The sequence below is a fragment of the Nerophis ophidion genome, linkage group LG20 (genome assembly GCF_033978795.1).
Source record: "Nerophis ophidion isolate RoL-2023_Sa linkage group LG20, RoL_Noph_v1.0, whole genome shotgun sequence".
Lineage (NCBI taxonomy): Eukaryota > Metazoa > Chordata > Actinopteri > Syngnathiformes > Syngnathidae > Nerophis > Nerophis ophidion.
This window is the reverse complement of record NC_084630.1, coordinates 27,025,192-27,052,036: the sequence shown is the minus strand read 5'-3', so window position 1 is coordinate 27,052,036 and position 26,845 is coordinate 27,025,192. Positions and strand designations below refer to the sequence as shown.

The 26,845-nt window shown below is 41.8% G+C and overlaps 1 protein-coding gene across 6 annotated transcripts in view; it reads right to left on the bottom strand.

Annotated features, from left to right (window-relative positions):
* tenm3 (teneurin transmembrane protein 3) overlaps positions 1-26,845 on the bottom strand; it is a 779,964-nt gene that overhangs the window by 61,905 nt on the left and 691,214 nt on the right. For all 6 annotated transcript variants that reach the window (XM_061880866.1, XM_061880868.1, XM_061880869.1 and 3 more), the window contains 3 exons: positions 11,916-12,020; positions 7,832-7,962; positions 4,051-4,220 (listed from right to left, as the gene is read on the bottom strand). In XM_061880866.1, coding sequence (XP_061736850.1) covers positions 4,051-4,220; positions 7,832-7,962; positions 11,916-12,020 — 406 coding nt within the window. The remainder of the gene's footprint in view (positions 1-4,050; positions 4,221-7,831; positions 7,963-11,915; positions 12,021-26,845) is intronic.

The window sequence follows — 26,845 nt, the reverse complement described above, 5'->3', positions numbered from 1 at the left end:
CACCGAATGGAAATGTTGTCATGCGGAGTAAACACTCTTCATTCTCTAGCAGGTGACTTTTCAAATGATGCTACATATTAGCAGTAATGCTACTTTTGGTCGCAACGTTTGTGCTCCACACTTGACAAATTAAAGTTGTCTCTTCCACATATTCGCACTTAAAGCCGAACCACCGGCAGACGATGGACCCCCTGCTGTTTTTCTTGGGAATTAATTCTTCATTCATTTGTTTCCAGATTTGCCCCTTCTTTCTCTCGTATTACCACTCGCACAGCTCCGCTAGCATCACAGCTAACGTTACCCAGTCTGCTACATCTCTGCTCCACGAGGGCGTATATGTATGTGATGTATGACGTGATAGTATATGACGTGTGTAAGAAGGTGCGCTTGTCTGTGAGAAGGAGACACAAGAAGGAGTGGGAAGAGCCTGTAGTGTAATGCCCGCAGCGAAAAGCAATTGTGTGAGAACGTATACTTGAATATCACGGTATACCGCATTTACTTGAATAGCCGCCGGGGCGCTAATTAATTTAAAACCTCTTCTCACACCTGCGCTTAATCAAGGCATGCGGTAAAAGTAAGCAGGCGCTAATAATCTTAAAACCTTTTCTCACCCCTGCGCTTACCAATCGCATGCAGTAAAAAATTGAGTGTGATTAAAAAAAAAAAAATAGAAAATTATTTTGCGGCCGCGGCCCAGTGGTTGGAGACCACTGCTCTACAGCATGTCATCGCGCCCACCTTTACACCATGCTATCTGCATGCCGGCCAGACGCATGCATTTCGCTGCTTCTCATGTGAGATTGCAATGCATACTTGGTCAACAGCCATACCGTTTACACTGATGGTTGTGATATAAACAACGTTAAAACTCTTACTAATATGCGCCACACTCTGTGAACCCTACCCAAACAAGAATAACAAACACATTTCTGGAGAACATTGGCTCTGTAACACATTATAAACGCAACATAAGAATTACCCAGAATTCCACTGCATCTATATTATACACACGCCCCAAACCCCACCCACCTCAACCGACGCACGGTTGAGGTGGGTGCATCCAAGAGTCATGGATGCATTGGAATTCTGGTTAATTCTTATGTCGCGTTTATAATGTGTTACAGAGCCAATGTTCTCCAGAAATGTGTTTGTTATTCTTGTTTGGTTAGGGTTCACAGGGTGTGGCCCATATTAGTAAGAGTGTTAAAATTGTTTTATATCACAACCATTAGTGTGATCTGTATGGCTGTGGAACAAGACCTCTGGTTTACAAACATCCATCCATTCCATCCATTTTCTACCGCTTATTCCCTTTCGGGGTCGCGGGGGGCGCTGGCGCCTATCTCAGCTACAATCGGGCGGAAGGCGGGGTACACCCTGGACAAGTCACCACCTCATCGCAGGGCCAACACAGATAGACAGACAACATTCACACCCGCATTCACACACTAGGGCCAATTTAGTGTTGCCAATCAACCTATCCCCAGGTGCATGTCTTTGGAAGTGGGAGGAAGCCGGAGTACCCGGAGGGAACCCACGCATTCACGGGGAGAACATGCAAACTCCACACAGAAAGATCCCGAGCCTGGATTTGAACCCAGGACTGCAGGACCTTCGTATTGTGAGGCAGACGCACTAACCCCTCTGCCACCGTGAAGCCCTGGTTTACAAACAGTAAAAGTAAAAAAGTACTCCTCCGCCATTTTGAAAATGACGGCAGGGAAAGCGTCACGAATTTGACCCGGCGGTAAAAGTAAGCATGCGCTAATAAATCTGGTGAGCGAGTTTTGCCTGACAGTAATTCAAGGAAGGCGCATATTACATGCCCGGCGGCTATTCAAGGAAATACGGTAGTCATTTTTAATATCGCACAGACACAAACCCGCGATATATCGCCCAGCCCTAGCTTGCAGGTATAGGAACATCCATGATTGGTTGGTCGTTTACTATGATGAGTCACCATTGGTTGAGATTAGGACAAAACATTAGAGACAGGCCATTCAGAGGCAAGATAAGGCGGGTCATGGAACCAGGAAGGGAAATCACAACAGACATCCCAAATGACGACCAGAAGAGAAGAGGGAATTTTCAAGCGATTTATACTGTATATCAAAAAAACTAGTGGAAGATGGCTGAGGGATTCTCTTCTAGTGATTTTTCTTTGAGCGATGCAGACTATGTCCAGGAAACCCACAATGTGTTTACTTGGCCACAAATGTATGCGTTTGGATAAAACATTCATTTGAGTTGTTTACCATGCATTTTCGGCTGGTGCAACGTATACTTCAGAGCGATTTATAATCCGAAAAATATGGTATTAAGGCCTGTCTCGCCCTCCAGTCAGTGCTTGAGGATTGTTGGCGGTTTGCTGTTGTCTCCTGGTTCCTTCTATCTTGTACCCTGTTTCTTGTTTGCTGGTTCCTGTCTGTTGTCTCCAGTTTGCCTGTTTTCTGGTTCCTGGTTCCTGATCCCTGTTTTCCTGCATTTTCATTGGACATGTTTTCCTGCATCAAGTCTGCCATCTCTGCATCTTGGGGTTTGTTACCAACAAATCCTGACGAGCTAAAGACCTAGATTAATATATATATATATATATATATATATATATATATTGCAGCACGGTGGAAGAGGGGTTAGTGCATGTGCCTCACAATACGAAGGTCCTGAGTAGTCCTGAGTTCAATCCCGGGCTCGGAATCTTTCTGTGTGGAGTTTGAAAATTCTTCCCGTGACTGCGTGGGTTCCCTCCAGGTACTCCGGCTTCCTCCCACCTCCAAAGACATGCACCTGGGGATAGGTTGATTGGCAACACTAAATTGGCCCTAGTGTGTGAATGTGAGTGTGAATGTTGTCAATCTGTATTGGCCCTGTGATGAGGTGGCGACTTGTCCAGGGTGTACACAGCCTTTCGCCCGAATGCAGCTAAAATAGGCTCCAGCACCCCGCGACCCCAAAAGGGACAAGCGGTAGAAAATGGATGGATGGATATTTAAATAAATCACTATGGGGAGGCGGAGCCGACGAGCCGACAGCGGGCCAGGGCAAACGGTGGTCCTGCCCAAGATGGCGGCCAGGAGGCGGAGCATGCAGCAGAGCAGAGAGGCGGGGCACGGCTGGAGCGACACTACAGCCATCAGAGTCAGGTGCGTACACAACACACCTGTGCTCAATCCCTGCATCTTCTGCTGCAGCATAAAAGGGGAGAGGGAGGAGCAATCGTGGCAGAAGTAGGCGAGAAGACAACGGACAACAACGACCACGAGAGCGACGAGATCAACCCAGAGTGAGATGCCACCCCGCGGATGATGCAGCCACCGGCCACCGAAAGGTGCGCCGCGACGAGCAGGAAGAGCTGGCGCGCTAGAAATTGCCGCGACAGACAGGCAAGAATTCATGATTGTTGAAATAATAAATCACAGTCAAACCTGCTACGATGCGTCTTGTATCGATTGTCACCACAACCCACACGATGACGGCTGGAGTCCTGTCACAATCACCAAAAATGATTCCCGGGCGTGGCTACCCCTGCTGCTCACTGCTCCCCTCACCTCCCAGTGGTTGATCAAGGGTGATGGGTCAAATGCAGAGAATAATTTCGCCACACCGAGTGTGTGTGTGACAATCATTGGTACTTTGACTTTAATAATACGGCCACTGCTCTGCTGTTCTCCCATCTTTACAGACAGCTGTTTCATGAACAAAGCACAGTTCGATGCCGGATTCTCATATTCATCTAGCTACAGTGTATCCAATATCCACCCCGGCCGCAGCCGACCCTTGACCCCAGACCAATAGAGTAGGCATAGTAGGGAAGGATGCAGCCAGATCCGTGGATAATGCGGCTTTTGCCTGAACGCAACCTTCAAATTTATTAAAAGAAACCACTGGGGTCTGACATCATTTTAGAAGCTCCTGTAATGCGCAGGGCATTTCAATTGATCGCTTTAGTGTGGAGAGAGTCTGACCATTTTTCCATGTCTACCTCAAGATAATTACAAAAATTGCATAACAATTCAGAGAAATACATATTTGGGACCAGATGCTTACCTGGAGTATGTCAGGTTAACGGAGAGCAGCTTGCTGCTCGGGACCCACAACGTTGGATGGCCTTGTGTGTCGTAAATGATCTTCAGTAAGAACTTCCTGTGATCGTCATAGATCTTCTCTGTTCGCAAGGTACGGTCATAATCTACAGACAAAAGATTCCTTCCATTTACCTGAAAGTGGAAAAAACACAAAGACATGAGATCTTAGCAAATGCAAAGTGAAAAGCAGACAGTTGTTATTGGTACTGAGAAAAGTTCTGGGAATGTTGACAATACGCCGGTGAGAAGCAGTCTTACTCACTTGCCTGAGATTTGACAGATAAGGAAAAAAGCAATAGGCTGACTAATCATGACCAAACAGCTCGTGGAAACATCTGCTCATCGTCAGGTGGCCGAATGATAAAAATCATATTGCGAACACAAATCAACCACAATATCCACAGTTACTCAACAATCTGGCAAAAAAATACATTTAATTATTAAATTAAAAAATAAACCAATTAAAAGACGTTTTTGGGAAAATCTTTCTTTATTTTGCTGGTGACTGTGACGCTAAACACTAGAAGGCTAAGTTAGCTACACAACAAATCAAACTAACATTGCTGACATATCATTAACACAATTCTAACCTACTGTTTGTGATGACTCTTTTTCGGCACGGTAATGCCGGTGTTGTTTTCCCGTGGATGCGTCGAAGCAGAACACAGCAAAGGTAAGATATAATGTATTTATTAAATAATAAAAACGCTAGGAACAAAAACACTGGTGTAAAGAGAAGGCAGACAAAAGACGCTACTATGAGAACTTGGAAATACAGAATGATAAACTAAGCTGGCACAAAGGCACACAAAAACAGAAAAAAAATTCCTCAGCATGTGAGCTGGAAATAAACAAATGGCTTAGCGTAAAAGCTAGCGAGAATATACATACGAGGATGAAAGTCGAGAGTCGTCACTGTTGCGCGTGGGCAAATTAGGATCCGAGAATGAGTGAACAGAAAGGCTGGCTTATAAAGGGTGGTGATAACAAGAAAAAGGTGTGCAGGGACCGTTGTCCGTGTCTTATGTTTGTAGGTGAAGCAGGACCTTTTTTTTGGGCACACCCTCAAAGCCACTTCTTCACAGTTGAAGGCACATTGCCACAAGTCATAAAAGTTCAAAGTAAGGCACTATTTACTTCAGATGAGGCTGAAAGTGTGTGTAATGACTCATGCCGTTTCAAGCAACCAACAACAGTATCACGCCAAGGAAACCATGTTTTGTTTTGGTCATGTTAAGTTTTGTTTTTTGGACACTTGTGTCCTGTTTTGCACTTCCTGGTTTGTTTTTGTTTCCATAGTAACTCATTAGTTTCCACCTTGTCTCCATGTCCTCAGTTCTCACACCGGCTGGTTAATTATTACTGCCAGTATTTAAGCCACAGTTGCCAAGCATTCAGTCTGGCAACTTTACCTACCTACCTTACCCACATTTCCATGTACCTACCTTCATGCCTTGCTGTTCGTTTTTGACCACGCCACGTAAGTTTTGTGTTTATGCCTCAGTGCAAGTTTTTGATTTGCTTTGTTATTCACGTTTTTAGTTTACAGCCATTGTTCTAGTCATTTGTTTTCGTAGCCAAGTATTTGTTCTCCGCCACTGTGCGCGCCCTTTGTTTGCCTTTTTGTGTAGTTTTGTTAGAATATCAATAAATATGTACTCACGTTCACGCCTGGCTCGTCCTAAATATCTCCGCCACTGTGCGCGCCCTTTGTTTGCCTTTTTGTGTAGTTTTGTTAGAATATCAATAAATATGTACTCACGTTCACGCCTGGCTCGTCCTAAATATTCTCTGCATCGAAGAAACAATCCAAGTCCAAGTCCATTTTTGACAAACAGAGCATTTTCTACTGTGCGTTTCATTAGGAAATGTGGTTTAACCGGTCCTACATAAATTAAAAAATGGTCGACTCGCGCAAGGATGTTTGGGTAAATGTCTTCCATATGTGGTTATTAATAAGCTGACGTTACAGGTCACAAACCAGAGTAAATTACAAACTGACTGTCTATGGATGTTCTCATTCATCCAAGTCATTGTATTATTATGCCATTCAATCGATTACCACTGGAGTAACAAACAAAACAGTCCAGTTATATGCCCTGAGAATGCAAACTGACTGTTTGGAGAAGTTTAAAGGAAAGCAAGATTGTTTTATAAATATCTCCGCTATGTCTCCACGGTTTGATTTCAAATTTACAGGACTTATACAAATACCAAATACACATTAAGTTAATGTACCAATGGTTGTCACACACACACACACACACACACACACACACACACACACACACACACACACACGCATTTGACCCAATACCCTTGATCACCCCTTGGGATGTAAGGGGAGCAGTGGGCAGCAACGGTGGCCGTGCCCGGGAATCATTTTTGGTGATCAAACCCCCAATTCCAAGCAGGTACCAATAGGTAAGAAAATTTAGTTTTGCATAATTAGGTCTCCCTGTGGTCTGTTTCTCTGATTTGGTCGCCTGCTTCTTCTCGTTCGACCCTAACTTTGTAATTTTTATTGGTTGGAGGGCAGGATTGTGTCAATCTCTGGTTGTAGGCTGTGGAGAAAGACCGGTGGCGGAAATGTCATACTTACAGCATTACATAAAAAAAAGCCCAGAGACGGCTCCATCCATCCATTTTCTACCGCTTATTCCCTTTCGGGGTCGCGGGGGGCGCTGGCGCCTATCTCAGCTACAATCGGGCGGAAGGCGGGGTACACCCTGGACAAGTCGCCACCTCATCGCAGGGCCAACACAGATAGACAGACAACATTCACACTCACACACTAGGGCCAATTTAGTGTTGCCAATCAACCTATCCCCAGGTGCATGTCTTTGGAAGTGGGAGGAAGCCGGAGTCCCAGAGACGGCTCGTTTTTCAAAATACTTGTAATTTGAGACATTTTAATATATATATATATATATATATATATATATATATATATATATATATATATATATATATATATATACATATGTGTGTATGTATATATATACATACATATATATATATATAAATAATCTGTTCATGAATGAGTATATCTGTTCGGCCTCCGTGTTCAATGAAAAAGTTTGATCTACAAAATTTGCAGGCAGCATACCCCTTCCCCTTCGAGCTGTCCTGGATGAACTGAAATTATTTTTTTCCAATCATTTTGGAACTTGCAAGCGTACTTCTTCTTCTTACTCGTCGTCGCCATGTCTCTTCTTTGTTCTTCTACTTCGTCTCTGTTATGTTTTTGGACATTACTACTTGCCGTAGTTTTGAAGCAATGCATGATGGGAATCCGGATGTTGTGTGTCAGTGTATTAAGGTGCAGATTGGAATAAACACACGCTGAGAAATAGCTCCGTGCCTGCCTACTTTATGGCTTATAGATAAACCTATGGATGAAGGAGACGTATATAATAGTCTCCTTTTCAGGTGAGAGAGGACGCTAAAGGCAGTGCCTTTAAGGCACGCCCCCAATATTGTTGTTCGGGTGGAAATCGGGAAAAATTCGGGAGAATTGTTGCGCCGGGAGATTTTCGGGAGGGGCACTGAAATTCGGGAGTCTCCCCGGAAAATCGTGAGGGTTGGCAAGTATAGGTATAGTAGCAAACATCTCAGGAGCCGTCTTACTCACCTTTTTCAATTTTCATTCTTACCCCGACGGGTAAAAAATTTTATGTCCAACAATATTCTGAATTTCTGAGTCAGTTTATTTTATTCTGCTAAGAAATATCACCACTCACCCTAAGTTTTCTTCCAAATACAATGACTTTCCCTCGGGTCTGTTCCTTCCTGGACCTCCACTCCACCAGGTTTTGGCCATTCTCTCCTGGAAGTGTCATGTTCCGTCGGGCTATGGTTGGGTTGGCAGCCCCTGCATTTTCACACAAACGTCATATTTTACATACATTCTGTCGCTCATGAAATACCCAATAAAATGGTTTCAGTAGTATACAACTAAACAAATGTTTTTAACATATTAGTTTCAATTAGATTGGCATTCAATAAGTTAATACCTCACATATATTTGTATGTCAATTACGTGTCTAGACACATAATTGACATTCATTATCTAAAAAAAATATGTATTTAATAATTAAAATCAGTAACTAGTTAAAGATTATATCATTTAAAAAATAAAAAGCTACTCTAATTTGTCATTAGTTAATAATATATAGAGTCGTGGTCAAAAGTTTACATACACTTGTAAAGAACATAATGTCATGGCTGTCTTGGGATTCCAATCATTTCTACAACTCTTATTTTTTTGTGATAGAGTGATTGGAGCACATACTTGTTGGTCACAAAAAACATTAATGAAGTTTGGTTCTTTTATGAATTTATTATGGGTCTACTGAAAATGTGAGCAAATCTGCTGGGTCAAAAGTATACATACAGCAATGTTAATATTTGGTTACATGTCCCTTGGCAAGTTTCACTGCAATAAGGTGCTTTTGGTAGCCATCCACAAGCTTCTGGTTGAATTTTTGACCACTCCTCTTGACAAAATTGGTGCAGTTCAGCTAAATTTGTTGGTTTTCTGACATGGACTTGTTTCTTTGGCATTGTCCACACGTTTAAGTCAGGACTTTGGGAAGGCCATTCTAAAACCTTAATTCTAGCCTGATTTAGCCATTCCTTTACCACTTTTGACGTGTGTTTGGGGTCATTGTCCTGTTGGAACACCCAACTGCGCCCAAGACCCAACCTCCGGGCTGATGATTTTAGGTTGTCTTGAACAATTTGGAGGTAATCCTCCTTTTTCATTGTCCCATTTACTCTCTGTAAAGCACCAGTTCCAATGGCAGCAAAGCAGTCCCAGAGCATAGTACTACCACCACTATACTTAACGGTAGTTATGGTGTTCTTGGGATTAAAGGCCTCACCTTTTCTCTTCCAAACATATTGCTGGGTATTGCGGCCAAAAAGCTAAATTTTTGTTTCATCTGACATCAAATGGACATATAAGACCTTATGGAGGAAAGTTGTGGTCAAAAGAAAGAAAAACGGGAATGGCTAAATCAGGCTAGAATTAAGCTTTTAGAATGACCTTCCTAAAGTCCTGACTTAAAAGTGTGGACAATGCACAAGTCCATGTCAGAAAACCAACAAATTTAGCTGAACTGCACCAATTTTCTCAAAAGGAGTGGTCAAAAATTCAACCAAAAGCTTATGGATGGCTACCAAAAGCCCCTTATTGCAGTGAAACTTGCCAAGGGACATGTAACCAATTATCAACATTGCTGTATGTATACTTTTGACCCAGCAGATTTGCTCACATTTTCAGTAGACTCATGATAAATTCATAAAAGAACCAGACTTCATGAATGTTTTTTGTGATGAACAAACATGTGCTCCAATCACTCTATCACAAAAATATAAGAGTTGTAGAAATAATTGGAATCCCAAGACAGCCATGACATTATGTGTTTAAGTGTATGTAAACTTTTGACCAGGACTATAACTAATTAAAAAAAAAGTAACAACCAATAGTGCAGGGGTAGGGAACCTATGGCTCTAGAGCCAGATGTGGCCCTTTTGATGACTGCATCTGGCTCTCAGATAAATCTTAGCTGCCATTGCTTAACACAATAAGTAATTAATAATTCCGCTGGTAATCACAGTGTTAAAAATAACCTTCAAATTATAAAACATTCTCATGCATTTTAATCCAACCATCCATTTTCTATCGCACCTGTTCAAGATGTCGCATTAATGGTAAGAAGTATTATATTTATTATTGGTTAGCTTTAGAATAACAATTTTATTAAAAAGAATAAGAGACTTATTACACTCTAAAAATGTTGGTCTTAAAAATGCACATATTTAGTTGTATTCAGTGTTAAAAAATATTATATGGCTCTCACGGAAATACATTTTGAAATATTTGGCTTTCATGGCTCTCTCAGCCAAAAAGGTTCCTGACCCCTGGTATAGTGTATACCAGTGGTTCTTAACCTTGGTGGAGGTACCGAACCCCACCAGTTTCACATGCGCATTCATCGAACCCTTCTTTCGTGAAAAAAAAAAAAATATATATATATATATATATGTTTTTTTTAAATTCAAGACAAAGTAATATGTTTTTTTTACTGGTGCACAAAATTAACCGTACCTGAGCATCACCTTTGTTCAATGAACAAAATCAACACAGTGCATGAACTCACAACAAATTACACACCTGCAAATCAGATGGAATGAGAGGGAATATTGTTTGGGGGTATCCATAACATGCCGATTGGGAGAAGTTTTTATTTTTACGATGACTTGGGTGTGTCTTGACCTCCGCGGCATAGGTTCCGTCGAACTCCTAAGGCCGACTCACCGAACCCCTAGGGTTCGATCGATCCTAGGTTAAAGGGGAACATTATCACCAAACCTATGCAAGCGTCAATATATACCTTGATGTTGCAGAAAAAATACCATGTCGCATCGCAAATAGCGAAAAATACCATGTATTTTTTTAACCGATTTCCGAACTTTAAATGGGTGAATTTTGGCGAATTAAACGCCTTTCTGTTTATCGGTCTTGTAGCGATGACGTCAGAACGTGATGTCACCAAGGTAATACACCCGCCATTTTAATTTTCAATACATTACAAACACCGGGTCTCAGCTCTGTTATTTTCTGTTTTTTCGACTATTTTTTGGAACCTTGGAGACATCATGCCTCGTTGGTGTGTTGTCGGAGGGTGTGACAACACTAACAGGGAGGGATTCAAGTTGCACCACTCGCAAGAAATCTGCCGCCAGACCCCCATTGAATGTACCAGAGTGTCTTCACATTTTACCGGCGATGCTAAGACAGACATGGCACAGAGATGTATGGATAACCTGCAGATGCATTTGCAACGATTAAGTCAACGAAATCACAAAGGTGAGTTTTGTTGATGTTGTTGACTTATGTGCTAATCAGATATATTTGGTTGCGCCGTGACTGCCAGCTAATCGATGCTAACATGCTATTTACGCTATCTGTATGTACATTTGAAACTAGAGACCCACATTTAATGCGAAACAAGCACTTACCAATCGACATATTTAAGTTGCTCCAGTGTTACAAGATGCGAAAGTCCTGACCGTTTGGTCCGCACATTTTACCGCCGATGCTAATAAGGCGGTATAATTAGGTACTTCATTAGGTACACCCACGCTATGGCCGAATAGCGTCAATAGCTATTCGCTCAATAGGTTCAGTTTCTTCTTCAATTTTGTTTTCGCTATCTGCCTCCATAGGCCATCCATCTGTTTCAAATACATGCATAATCTGTTGAATCGCTTAAGCCGCTGAAATCCGAGTCTGAATCCGAGCTAATGTCGCTATATCTTGCTGTGGTAACCGCCATTGTTTGTTTGTATTGGCAGCACTGTATGACGTCACGGGGAAATGGACAGTCGCATCGCAAATAGCGAAAATCAAGAACTTTAAAGCTTTTTTTAGGGATATTCCGGGAGGTATAACATTTTGAAAAAAACTTTGAAAAATAAAACAAGCCACTGGAAACTGATTTTTATTGTTTTTAACCCTTTTGAAATTGTGATAATGTCCCCCTTTAAGAACCACTGGTGTATATGTAACCCAATAATATGATATAATGTACAATAAAACTATATGAACAATAATAAAATCAATTAAAAGATATGTAAAGTGATTAATGTACAGTATATGAGACATAGATGATAACACAGTAAACATGTCTAAAGTGCCAATATTTGGTATAGGTACCATCGTTAAGACATACATCTTCAATGATTTTTTTCTAATCAAGAATTGGGAATCAAACAATACAAAAAATAATTGTAATATATGTGTGTTTGGGACCATACCTGCCAGAATATGAGGCTCTGTCTGATAGTGTGTATCCATCCCATTGGCGTAGATGACCCTGAGAGAATGGTCCTTACCCACCTGGTAACTGTTACGCAGCTGGTCTGTGAGGGGGTGGGGTGTTTAGGGGGAGGCAGAGGGAGGACAATGACATGTGATTACTTTAGAAAAAGTTGTATATTTCTTAAAATAAAAATAAAAAACAATGAAAGCATTGAAAATATGGAGGCGATATGATGCTAATGAACTCGGAGGAGAGAAAAGAGTTTAAGTCGTGTGAGACGTGTGAAGCTGCTAATAGAGCACAGCACTGAGGAGGTATTCACATTGTCTTTTATGTCTGTGTGTGTGTGTGTGTGTGTGTGTGTGTGTGTGTGTGTGTGTGTGTGTGTGTGTGTGTGTGTGTGTGTGTGTGTGTGTGTGTGTGTAAATGAGGCAGCACAGATGAATACACAGCAGACAATTACTAGTTTCGAATGCATGAACTATCATTTGTGATGATAGCAGAATAAAACATTTAAAATGCATGTTGGGATTTTTGTAGCAGGGGCTACTAGTGATTTAAAATTCAGGGCATCTAAAAATGGCATATTTCGTAGTTTAGCCATTTTTTGGGCCACTTTCGACTTTCGCCCTAAAACTAATTAAATGTACAAAGCCCAAAACCAGTGAAGTTGGCACATAGTGTAAATGGTAAATAAAAACAGGATGCAATAATTTGCAAATCCTTTTCAATGTATATTCAATTGAATAGACTGCAAAGACAGGATATTGAATGTTCAAACTGAGAAACGTAAATTTTTTTAGGCAAATAATCATTAACTTCGAATTTAATGGCAGCAACACATGGTAAATGGTTGTACTTGTATAGCGCTTTTCTACCATTTTTTTTTTAAGGAACTCAAAGCGCTTTGACACTATTTACACATTCACCCATTCACACACACATTCACACACTGATGGCGGGAGCTGCCATGCAAGGCGCTAACCAGGGCCCTTCAGGAGCAAGGGTGAAGTTTCTTGTTCAAGGACACTATGGACGTGACTAGGATGGTAGAAGGTAGGGATTGAACCATGGAACCCTCAGATTGCTGGCACGGCCACTCTCCCAACTTCGCCACGCCGTCCCCCAACAAATTGCAAAAAAGTTGGCACAGGCATTTTTACCACTGTGTTACATGGCCTTTCCTTTTAACAACACTCAGTAAACGTTTGGGAACTGAGGAGACCAATTTTTCATACTTTTTAGGTGGAATTATTTCCTATTTTTGCTTGATGTACACCTTAAGTTGTTCAACAGTCCGGGGTCTCCATTGTGGTATTTTAGTCTTCATATTGCGCAACACATTTTCAATCAGAGACAGGTCTGGACTACAGGCAGGCCAGTCTAGTACCGGCACTCTTTTACCACGAAGCCACGCTGTTGTTACATGTGACTTTGCATTGTCTTGCTGAAATAAGCAGGGGCGTCCATGAAAAAAATGTTGCTTGGATGAAGATATGTTGATCCAAAACCTGTATGTACCTTTCAGCATAAATGGTGCTTTCACAGATGTGTAAGTTATCCATGCCTTGGGTACTAATACACCCCCATACCATCACAGATGCTGGCTTTTGAACTTTGTGCGGAGAACAATCCGGATGGTTCTTTTCCGCTTTGTTACAGAGGACACAACGTCCACAGTTTTCAAAAACCATTTGAAATGTGGACTCATCAGACCACAGAACACTTTTCCACTTTGCATCAGTCCATCTTAGATAAGCTCAGGCCTGGCGAAGCCGGCAGCATTTCTGGGTGTTGTTGATAAATGGCTTTTGTTTTGCATAGGAGAGTTTTAACTTGCACTTACAGATTCTCTGAAACTTTTGATGATAATATGGACCGTAAATGGCGAAATCCCTAAAAAATGTTGTTCTTAAACTGTTCGAAAATTTGCTCATGCATTTGTTCACAAACTGGTGACCGTAGCCCCATCCTGGTCTGTGAATGACTGAGAGCATTTAATGGAAGCTGCTTTTATACCCAATCATGGGACCCTTCTGTTTCCAATTAGCCTGTTGACCTGTGGGATGTTCCAAATAAGTGTTTGATGAGCATTCCTCAACTTTTTCAGTCCTTTTTGCCACTTGTGCCTTTTTTGAAACATGTTGCAGATATCAAATTCCAAATGAGCTAAAATTTGCAAAAAATAACAGTGTTTTTCAGTTTCAAAAATTAAGTGTCTTGTCTTTGCAGTCTATTCAATTGATTGTAGGTTGAAAAGGTTTTGTAAATCATTGTATTCATTTTTTTTTATTTACAATATACACAATGTGCCAACTTCACTGGTTTTGGGGTCTGTATTATTTTACGCCAGGGGTATCCAAACTTCTTCCATCAAGGGCCGCATACATAAAACTTGAAGAATAAAGGGTTACACTTTCATACATTTTGTACATTAAAGATGCTAAAACCAATCTAATGAAGGTCAATCTATGCTTAAATATCTGATCATGGATCCGCATCTGAGCTTTAAAATATAGCTGACAAAGAACATGTATCAATTGATTTCATTTTTACAATATGCCGAGGGGCTTAATGGGAGGAGGAAGTCTCAACTGCTTCATTATTAGTCCATTTTATATTACAATATCCTTTCCCGCGTTCAAGAACACCATCTTTATCCTTAATGATGGTTCACAAATGTTTCGGGTGGCTTGTTAATCGTCGTTATTCCACTTTCTTAACCTTTTACAAAGTCAAACCTAGCCTTACATTTCCCTCGACTTACTTTGTCTTTAACACGATAACCCCCACCTGATGCTTCTGAGAAACATTTTAGTAAAAAAAGTAGGGATGTTCCGATCAGGGTTTTGTGCTGCTGTTTCAGATACCACGAATGAGATCAGCTCATACTTACAACAACCACCTCTTCCTCCTATACGGGAAATTGCAAAAAGCCGCTGCCTGACCAGGGCTAAAAAAATCTGTAAAGACTCCTCCCACCCCCACCAAGAACTGTTTTCATTGCTGGAATCTGGAAAGAGGTTCCACAGTTCCGTAGCAGAACCTCCAGGTTCTGTAACAGCTTCTTCCCCCAGGCCATAAGACTCTTGAACGCATCATAATAATTCCCTTAACTCCCCCCCAAAACGGATTAACTCGCTGGAATATAAAATATACATTGTCATCATAGGGGGAAGCGTGGCACGGTTCCTGGTTCATGCCCCACCTTCTACCAACCTCGTCACGTCCGTTGTGTCCTTGAGAAAGACTTCTTAACCCTTGCTCCTGATGGGTCATGGTTAGGGCCTTGCATGGCAGCTCCCTCCATCAGTGTGTGAATGTGTGTGTGAATGGGTGAATGTGGAAGTAGTGTCAAAGCGCTTTGAGTACCTTGAAGGTAGAAAAGCGCTATACAAATATAACCCATTTACCATTTACATCCATAAAAGTTGATGCCTATGCAAAAGTGCAATATATTTATCTGTAGAGTAATCTAAGTATTTATATCTACAGCTAATTTATCCTTTATCCTGCACTACAAAGAGCTAATGCAATAAAATTTTGTTCTTATCTGTACTGTAAAGTTCAAATTTGAGTGACAATAAAGTAAGTGTAAGTCTAAGTTGTAACTATTTGTTTAATTTTATTTATAGTGAGTGCTATTGTCAATATAACAACATCCACACAATATTTAAACAAGTTCCTTATTCTCTTTTATTACATATAGTTATTTGATCAAAATAAAGTCAATAGTACACAATAACTAAACAAAAAAATAAAGAAAACTATCCTTTGATTTTTTTCCCTTACAGTCCTCCTGTGTACAGGGAACTATTCAATGACTTAGTAATTAACAAAAACGTTAACACCATTAATTTGGGAAAATAAAAATATCTTATTATACACTGATAAAACTTTGTTATCTACACGATCAATGTATGGATCAATCCGCCCTCCCCTTACTTGTCCACCTGGCCGCTTCACACCAACAGAGCACCATTGTTATTCTCTCTTCAGATCAGTGGCTTTTAGCCTGGGTTTGATCGAACTCCAGGGGTTCAGTGGGTCAGTCTCATGGGTTCAGTGGAGGTCAAGATACACAACCGACCGACAAAATGGCCATCATTGGCTGCTACATCGCTTGGCCTATCTGTGCCGCAGGGAATTTGGTGCGCTGACTCGACTGTTATGATGATACGCCTTGTGATTTATTTCTCTTTATATATTATTATTATCTCATTGACTGCCTGCACGACATCAAAGCCTGGCTTTCAGCTAACTTCCTGAGTCTAAATGAAGACAAAACAGAAGTTATGTTGTTCGGTCCAAGTCGCTCTCCCTCCCCCAACGTTGAGCTCGGCACTCTGACCCCGTATCTCAGCGACTGTGCCACAAACCTGGGGGTAAAGTTCGACTCAGATTTTAAATTCGAAAAACAAATCAGCAGCGTTGTTCAAAAAAGCTTTTATCAATCACGCCAAATAGCGAAAGTGAAACCGTTTCTGTCAGGACAGGATCTCGAGAAATTAATTCACGCCTTTATCTCGAATCGTTTAGACTACTGCAATCCCCTGTTTGTAGGCATTAGCCAGGCCTCCCTCGCCAGCCTGCAGCTCGTGCAGAACTCTGCGGCTCGTCTGCTAACACAGACCTGCAGACGTGAGCACATCACCCCTATATTAGCGTCCCTTCACTGGCTCCCTGTGCGTTATCGAATCAATTTTAAACTCCTTCTATTTGCTTTTAAATGTCTAAACAACCTCGCGACAACATATCTCTCCGACCTCCTTCAGCCTTACTGCCCCACTCGATCCCTAAGATCAGCCGATCAGCTGCTACTGACGGTCCCTGACACAAGGCTGAAGCTTAGAGGTGACAGAGCTTTCGCCGCTGCTGCTCCCAAGCTCTGGAACGACCTACCTCTGAGTGTTAGACAAGCCTCCTCTCTTCCTGTTTTTAAATCTCTCTTAAAAACATACTTTTATTCCTTGGCTTTTAACACTAAGTGATATCCATCCTGCAATAACACCCCATTATACACCTGCTGTGAACCTGTTTTTATGTTTTTATGTTTTATTTATTTATTTTTTATCGTGTTCTGTTTGTGTTGTGTTGTTTGCTTGGTCCTCGTATTATCTTTTAACCTGCCCAATGTACAGCACTTTGACTACCCCTGTGGTAAATTTTAAATGTGCTTTATACATAAAGTTGATTTGATTTGATTTGATTATTAAGCAAACCTCCATGTCGGGGGGAAGAGCGAGAAACCTTTCTGTCTTCTGTGTTCTGGAAGAGGCTCTCCAGAACATTTCCTCAGCTGCTGCCTGGCGCATGGTCGCTATCGTTGGCGGTATGGCCAGGTGCTTAAGGCAATTGCTGAGAGCGTAGCCTCAGCAATTATCACCATTTTGCACCAAAGAAGGCAGTCCCCTCATCAAAGCTGTAGAGAAACCCCGAGCACTACATTTAAAGGCCTACTGAAACCCACTACTACCGACCACGCAGTCTGATAGTTTAGATATCAATGATGAAATATTAACATTGCAACACATGCCAATACGGCCTTTTTAGTTTACTAAATTTCGCGCCAAGTATCCTGTTTTTTCCAAGACGGCGGAGCGCATTTCAGTGCTCTTTCCTCCTTCTTTTCTTCTTGTTTTTTTTCTTTTTGTGCACCACCTGTACTGCAAACACCCGGTACACCCGCCAGTCACTCTTGGATATCGGGAACTCGCACCAGATATTTGTTTCGAGCGACTTTCACCACAAGCACAACATCCCAGACGACATAGCGAGAGCACCGGGCTCTCTATGGTTTGTTATCGGGTCTGGGAGACGGTGCAGACGGAGGAGGGAGAGGAAGCAGAAGCGTGGCCGCAGGTCCAGCGTCTTGCTCAGGCTTAGGAAACAACCCCACAAGCCACCTTTACCGAGCCTGTTCCTCTCCAATGCCAGATCCCTCGTACAGAAGATGGAAGACCTGGAGTTACGACTCGCTGGAAACCGCTGGGTACTGTCTCTCAAAACCCAAATGTTTACCAGGAAACGCTCTCTACACAAGCAGAACTGGATGTTTATACATCAGATACCCTCACTGTACAGGTACTTTGCTCAAGATCCCAGTTCTTGGAACATGGCGAGAAGGCCAGCAAATTATTAGAGCACTAAATACGCCAGATATTGGCAGGCGTAACCACTGATGACCTTGAGATAAATAACATATTTCAAGATTTTTATACATACCTACACTTGTCTGCTCAGTGTTCTACCCCAGAGCTGGACGGATTTTCTAATAATCTGGACATCCACGCTGCGGCAGTAAGTCGGACATGTTTCCAGTGAGGGTTGGACTCCGCCAAGGCTGGCCTTTGTCACCGATTCTGTTTATAACTTTTATGGACAGAATTTCTAGGCACAGTCAAGGCGTTGAGGGGTTCCGGTTTGGTGGCTGCAGGATTAGGTCTCTGCTTTTTGCAGATGATGTGGTCCTGATGCCTTCATCAGGCCTGGATCTTCAGCTCTTACTGGATCAGTTCGCAGCCGAGTTTGAAGCGACCGGAACAAGAATCAGCACCTCCAAGTCCGAGTCCATGGTTCTCGCCCAGAAAAGGGTGGAGTGCCATCTCCGGTTTGGTGAGGAGACCCTGCCCCAAGTGGAGGAGCTCAAGTACCTCAGAATCTTGTTCACGAGTGAGGGAAGAGTGGATCGTGAGATCGACAGGCGGATCGGTGGGGCGTATTCAGTAATGCAGACGATATATTGATCCGTTGTGGTGAAGAAGAAGCTGAGCCGGACGGTAAAGCTCTCAATTTACCGGTCAATCTACATTCCCATCCTCACCTATGGTCATGAGCTTTGGGTCATGACCGAAAGGACAAGATCACAGGTACAAGCGGCTAAAATTAGTTTCCTCCGTTGGGTGGCGGGGCTCTCCCTTAGAGAAGCTCTGCCATCCGGGAGGAGCTCAAAGTAAAGCCGCTGCTCCTACACATCGTGAGGAGCCAGATGAGATGGTTCGGGTATCTGGTCAGGATGCCACCCGAACTTCTCCCTGGGGAGGGGTTTAGGGCACGTCCAACCGGTAGGAGGCCACAGGGAAGACCCAGGACACGTTAGGAAGACTATGTCTCCCGGCTGGCCTGGGAACGCCTCGGGATCCCCCGGGAAGAGCTGAACGAAGTGGCTGGGGAGAGGAAAGTCTGGGCTTCCCTGCATAGGCTGCTGCCCATCCCGACCCGACCTCGGATAAGCGGAGGAAGATGGATGGATGGATGGATCCACGCTGCGATGGATTTAATGGATGGCTTAAATAATGCCTCTGAACAATGTATCATAAAGCTGGCGAACATATGTGAGGCACACTATGGCTTTTCGTGTCGAGATGGCTTAAATAATGCCTCTGATTATGAATGTTGCAGCATTATCACTATAAAGTGATAAATCTCTGGGACCGGATGGCTACCCTTCTGTATTTTAAAAAAAGTTTTGGCACACGCTTGTCCCTTCTTTTTTGGGTACGTACAATGAATAATTTAAATCCGGCCGCCTCCCACAAATGCTTAACCAAGCGTTAATTTCTCTTCTCTTGAAAACAGACAAACATCCTTCTTTGTGCACTCATATTATTAGCCTGTTGAATGTGGATTTTAAAATATTGTCTAAACTGCGACCTTTATGGCTTGCAAACCAGAAATGGCCACTCCTTTTTTAATCTTTAACGTCTTTTAAGGGCTTGGCGTGGTTGGCAGAGTGGCTCAGCCAGCAACTTGAGGTTCTTGATTTGATCCCCACCTTCTACCAACCTCGTCACGTCCGTTGTGTCCTTGAGCAAGACACTTCACCCTTGCTCCTGACGGGTCGTGGTTAGGGGCTTGCATGGCAGCTCCCGCCCTCGGTGTGTGAATGGGTGAATGTGGAAATAGTGTCAAAGCGCTTTGAGTACCTTGAAGGTAGAAAAGCGCTATACAAGTATAACTCATTTACCATTTTCAATATATGGTACAATTTCTGATTTTTGAATGATGGTAATATTTCGGATTCTGAATGAGGCAGTGATATCAGTGTATGCAGAAAAAGCTTTTGACAGGGTGGAGTGGAATTATCTATTTTATGTTCTGGAGTGATTCGGCTTTGGTAATAGTTAAGCTTCTCTCTTCAGCCCCCTCGGCCTCGGTCAGGACAAATGTTCAATTTCAATACCTTCGCATATATTGTTCTACACCGCAGGGCTGTCCTTGCAGCCCATTGCTTCTTGCTCTTACCATTGAGTCTCCGTTAGTAGCGCTTAGCACCAATCCACTTATTCCAGGTTAATGTAGGCCTAATTTTAGGGAAAAGTCTCTCATCGCAGATGACCTCTTCTTATATGTCTCGGACCTCTTCGTATCAGTCCGGACTGCCTTAAGTCCTCTCCAAGCTTTTGAACATGCGTCTGGTTACAAATTGAACGTGGTTTAAAGGGAAATATTTTCTATAAATTCTGCCCCCCAAAAATGCACTCTTTAAAAGGTTTCAAGTTTCAAGTTTCACATACACTGGAACAAAGCCAACTTTGTTCCCCTGTTGTTTAGAATCCAGGGAGATTTTGATCTCCGGTCATTACTCAATTTATCTGCAGTGGTTCATGTCAACTCTGTTAAAATGAATGCACTGCCGCGATTTTCCCATTTGTTTCAGTTTATACCACTTTTCAGTCAGATCTTAGACTTCATTTGGAATAAAACAGACTTACATTGTAACATAAGCAATATTTGCAGAGACCCAAACTGTCAGGAGTATTATCACTACCAAACTTTAGGTTTTACTACTGGGCCACTAACTGTAGATTGTTAAATATTCGCTGCAATATGAAGCATGTGATCCTCCTCCACTATGGCTGGTTATGGAGGCAAACTCAACGGTATCAATCAATCAATCAATGTTTATTTATATAGCCCTAAATCACAAATGTCTCAAAGGACTGTACAAACCACTACGACTACGACATCCTCGGAAGAACCCACATAAGGGCAAGGAAAACTCACACCCAGTGGGACACCAGTGACAATGATGACTATGAGAAACCTTGGAGAGGACCTCAAATGTGGGCTCCCCCCCCCCCCCCCCCCCTCTCTAGGGGACCAAAAGCAATGGATGTCGAGCGGGTCTAACATGATACTGTGAAAGTTCAATCCATAGTGGCTCCAACACAGCCGCGAGAGTTCAGTTCAAAGCGGATCCAACACAGCAGCGAGAGTCCCGTCCACAGGAAACCATCCCAAGCGGAGGCGGATCAGCATCATAGAGATGTCCCCAACCGATACACAGGCGAGAGGTCCATCCTGGGTCTCGACTCTGGACAGCCAGTACTTCATCCATGGTCATCGGACCGGACCCCCTCCACAAGGGAGGGGGGAACAGAGGAGAAAAAGAAAAGAAGCGGCAGATCAACTGGTCTAAAAAGTTCGGTATAGCTCGGTTGGTAGAGTGCCGTGCACGCATCTTGAGGGTTGCAGGTTCGATCCCCGCTTCCGCCATCCTAGTCACTGCCGTTGTGTCTTTGGGCAAGACACTTTACCCAACTGCTCCCAGTGCCACCCACACTGGTTTAAATGTAACTTAGAGATTGGGTTTCACTATGTAAAAGTGCTTTGAATCATGAGAAAAAAGCGCTGTATAAATATAATTCACTTCACAATTCACTTCACAACCAAACCAGTATCTTGTAGGACTCTGGATAACTCTCCTATTCACTCATCAACATTCACGTAAATGAAAATTCCAATTAGAAAAACCTCCTTCAGGATTTGGGTTCAGTTTAAGTGCCATTTTGGCTTGCAGACTATTTGTAGTCTTGCACCCATTACTACTAATCATGCTTTCCCTCCCTCTCTTGTCGATAGTGCCTTTTTAATATGGCCAAGTCTGGGAAGAAAACATTAACTTTTTATACATTGATGTTTTTGCCTCTACATTTTCACTCCCCTAATCAACACTTTTTTGGGGGGATATCAACAGATATTTTTGTTCGTAATACTTTCCCTAAGTTTCCGGTTTTTACCGACTGACACAATTTAAGATGTGTTTCTGACACCGCTTCCAACTTCAAAGGGGTCCAGTACATGTATTTGTACCGTCATTTCTTTGTTGGCGCCGTGAGTCTCTCCATTCATTTAAGTCACTTTGGGAGGAGATTTTAGGAGCGACCCTATCCGAGGATAGCTGGACAGACATTTTAAGTAGAGTTGATAGGTCTTCTATTTGTGCAAGACACAGCCTCATCCATTGCAAGCTAATAAATCGTACTCATACCAGGTTTTGACTAGCTGACGGAATATCTGAATTGTGTGATAGTGTAGTACATGTTTTGGCTCTGCCAAAAACAAACTGGACATACATTTTCAACACTTTGTTTGTGGTCAATGGCAAAAGGATTTAACAGAATCCTCTACTTGGAGTAGCACCTAAGTCATCTACCCCAGTGGTTCTCAAAATTTTTTCAGTGATGTACCCCCTGTGAAATTTTTTTTAATTCAGGTACCCCCTAATCAGAGCAAAGCATTTTTGGTTGAAAAAAAGAGATAAAGAAGTAAAATACAGCACTATGCCATCAGTTTTTGATTTATTAAATTGTATAACAGTGCAAAATATTGCTCATTTGTAGTGATCTTTTTTGAACTATTTGGGAAAAAAGGTATGAAAATAACTGAAAACTTGATGAAAAATAAACAAGTGATTCAATTATAAATAAAGATTTCTACACATAGAAGTAATCATCAACCCAAAGTGCCCTCTTTGGGGATTGTAATAGGGATCCATCTGGATTTATGAACTTAATTCTAAACATTTCTTCACAAAAAAAGAAATCTTTATGGAACATGTCCACAAAAAAAAATCTAGCTGTCAACACTGAATATTGCATTGTTGCATTTCTTTTCACAGTTTATGAACTTACATTAATATTTTGTTGAAGTGTTATTCAATAAATATATTTATAAAGGATTTTTGAATTGTTGCTATTTTTAGAATATTTTTTTTTAATCTCACGTACCCCTTGGCATACCTTCAAGTACCCCCAGGGGTACCCATATTCCACACCTTAGAACAGTCGTAATAAAAGATGCAACCTATGCTTAAAAGATAAACTGTTTATTATATATCATCCAGACCTGTCATCCCTCAACAAGCGCAGGGAAATCATTTCAACATGCCGCCACAGACGGAAACACCTCCTAGGTAACACATGAGCCAATCACCACACCCTACGCCTGCCTGTACCCACCCACTCTGTGCCCTATATAAACCATTGTATGTGAATGCTTCCATTAAAATCTCCTGATGATTGAAGGAACCCCTTATGAAACAGTTCTGTAGAGATGAATTAGTCTTGTGATTTTTCCCACACATACACATATATATATATATATATATATATATATATATATATATGTTAATTTGAAAAAATACAAATATATATTTTATTTTTCCCATTAGAAGGTGATTGCCCATATGTAACTGGTGGGGTTCAATACCTCCAACAAGGTTAAGAACCACTGCCTAAAATCTACTACTTGTTCATTTCCTGTTGCTTACTTTCTGCTGTAAAGCGGTTCTATCTGCACTTCTTAAACTTGACTTATTATAAGCACTTATTTCTTCTGTTGTTTCGAGATATTTTCAAAGCTACTTTAGCGAATATCATGCCTTTGTTTCAGTTCCTGCTTGCTATTACTCAGCGTGTAACATGTTCAGACTCGTTCTCCAGTGATAATAATACTTTTTTATTGAAATCGGCCGATACTGATAAGTGTCCGATCGATTGGCACATCCCTAATTAAAAGTGAGCTAAACATAACTAAAGTGATAAGTGACTACTTATTCAACAATTTATTGGACTCCGTACATTACAACGAAACGTGATATCAGTTTTATTTTCTTTCAATTCTATCTGAAACTGTTCTAATGCATCTTTTTGTGTGTTTTTCAAAGCTGAATGAAATATTGTGTTCCGATACCAAGGCGATTATACTGGTGTGGTTTACAATCTCATTGGAAGAACTCATGGGACTTTGTAGGCTGGCTGCATACTGAGCCAGAGTGCGATAAAACCATAAATAATGTACACATATTGATGCAAAGGAATGCTTCACCGGTCGATAGCGTTGAATAACTTATTACATTTCAGTCGATACTGCTCTGCTGTGTTTGTCCCCCACTCCTGGAACACGGAAACAAATCACTGCTGGTCACACATGACCTAGGTTCAACAATGTCGTAAGTCACAGTGAACTGGGGAGCGCTGTGTGCATGACTCATTGTTAGGGCTCACCGCAGGAAACAATACAGTTATGTTTTTAAGTCCTTTGCTTACCTTGCATCAAATATTTTCAATTGATTCATTCCGAACACAAATTAATTTAGTCATTCATTCGGAATTACAAGTTAATTTGGGGTAGTGCCTGCAAAGCAGAAGGTGCACAAATAAATTAAGAATTGGTGGCAATCATTTAAAAGCAATTATTCAGGCTCAGACATGCTGCCAAACAAACGCCAACAAAAAGTCAACAAAGCAACACGGATAAATTGTAATATTTGACATACTCTAAAGCAGTGGTTCTCAACCTTTTTTCAGTGATGTACCCCCTGTAAATATTTTTTTAATTCAAGTACCCCCTAATCAGAGCAAAGCATTTTTGGTTGAAAAAAAGAGATGAAGTAAAATACAGCACTATGTCATCAGTTTCTGATTTATTACATTGCATAACAGTGCAAAATAGGGCTCATTTGTAGTGGTCTTTCTTGGACTATTTGGAAAAAAGATATAAAAATAACTAAAAACAAGTGATTCAATTATAAAAAAAGATTTCTACACATAGAAGTAATCATCAACTTAAAGTGCCCTCTTGGGGGATTGTAATAGAGATCCATCTGGATTCATGAATTTAATTCTAAACATTTCTTCACAAAAAAAGAAATCTTTTACATCAATATTTATGGAACATGTCCACAAAAAATCTAGCTGTCAACCCTGAATATTACATTGTTGCATTTCTTTTCACAGTTTATGAACTTACATTCATATTTTGTTGAAATATTATGCAATAAATATATTTATAAAGGATTTTTAAATTGTTGCTATTTTAGAATATAAAAAAAAAAATGCACGGATCCCTTGGCTAATTTTCAAGAACCCCCAGGGGTACGCGTACCCCCATTTGAGGAGCACTGCTCTAAAGGATTCTAGAGGAGCGTGTACATTATTCAAATTCCATAATTTCTTTCTCTTCAAAGCCCTTTGAGACACTTGTGATTAAGGGCTGTGTAAATACATTTTGATTCATTCATTTCTTATATTTTCCTTACATTCTAAATAGTGGGAAAACTGCTAGTGAGAGGCGGCTAACAATGCAGGCCATTGGTTCCATTCATACGTGCCAACATTGAGACATCCGAGTTCGGCAGATGAGGTGAGGAGGGGTGTATATATTTTCAACTATATACATATTAGCTACTGTCAGGCTTTCCCCTGACAGTTTGTCTATGTTTTAGTTTTTTCCTCTGCATTTGTCTGTTTCCTCTGTGTTTAGTATCTCCTGTCTTTAGTTCCTGTCTAGTGCTCTTATTTTGTCAGCTTCCTGTCTTGTTCCCTGAGTGCTGTGTTCCTCCTCAGCTGCGGCTGATTGGCACCTGGCCACACCTGTTGCCAATCAGCCTGCTCCTATTTGTACCTTCTTTGTCTTGTGTCAGTTGCTGGATCATTGTATTGTCGTTGCCACATGTCACTCTTGTGCTACCTGTCGTGTCATTTTGTTACAGCTACTACCTGTCATGCTACATTTTGTCCTGGTCGTTGTAGCGGTAAGCTGTTTCTGTTAGCATTAGTTATTTCCAGTTTTTCTGTTTGCTATCCACTAGCTTCCATGCTAAAGTTCCTTTTTGTTTTCTAGCTTCCAGTGCTAGCTCCCTTAGTTTGTTATTCCGCTCACGTGCGTGATTTTTGTTTGTTCTTGTTTAGTTTTAATTAAATTATGTTTTCATATTCTATGCCTGCCTCCGTCTCTGCATCTTGGGGTTCGCCAACAATACATACCTCTGACAGCTACATTCAGGACTGTTGTTTTTTGGTCATTTCCGAAACCTGGCTTCACCTCCTAATCCCCGACACTGCGGTGCAGCTAGCAGACCGCACGCTGCTACGTCGGGACCGAAACAAGGACTTGGGTAAGAGCAGGGGAGGTGGTCTCTGTGTTTATGTACATAACGCATGGTCTGATAACAGCACTATTCCCCCGACCTAGAGTTTATGTCAGTGAAATGTCAAACTTTTTTTCTGCCAAGAGAGCTAACAGTAGTAATCATCACGGCAGTTTACACACCACCGGATGCTAATGTTAGCATGGCTCTCTTCTTACTGCTAAAACCAATAAACAAACAGCTACGTGCCCACCCCATTGGTGCTCACATTATTGCTGGAGATTTTAATAAAGCCAATCTGAAAACGGAACTACCAAAATTTTACCAGTACCGGTATGTTAAATGCCCTACTAGAGGGGGAAACACTTTGGACCATCCATCCATCCATCCATTTTCTACCGCTTATTCCCTTTTTTGGGGTGGCGGGGGCCGCTGGCGCCTATCTCAGCTACAATCGGGCGGAAGGCGGGATACACCCTGGACAAGTCGCCACCTCGACCATGTTTACTGTAATATCAAAGACCTGTAGAAACATCCCCCTCTCCCACCTAGGCCAGTCAGACCACCTCTCTTTGATGCTCAACCCTGCCTACACCCCTCTCAGTTCAAGGACAAAAGCAGTAATAAAGACTGTTACAACTTGGCCTGAGGATGCACTCCCCCAGCTCCAGGACTGCTTTGCACACACTGCATGGGATGTTTTCAAAGACCAAGACCTGCCCACGCACACAGAGTCGGTACTATTCTACATAAAGTACTGTATCAGCAAT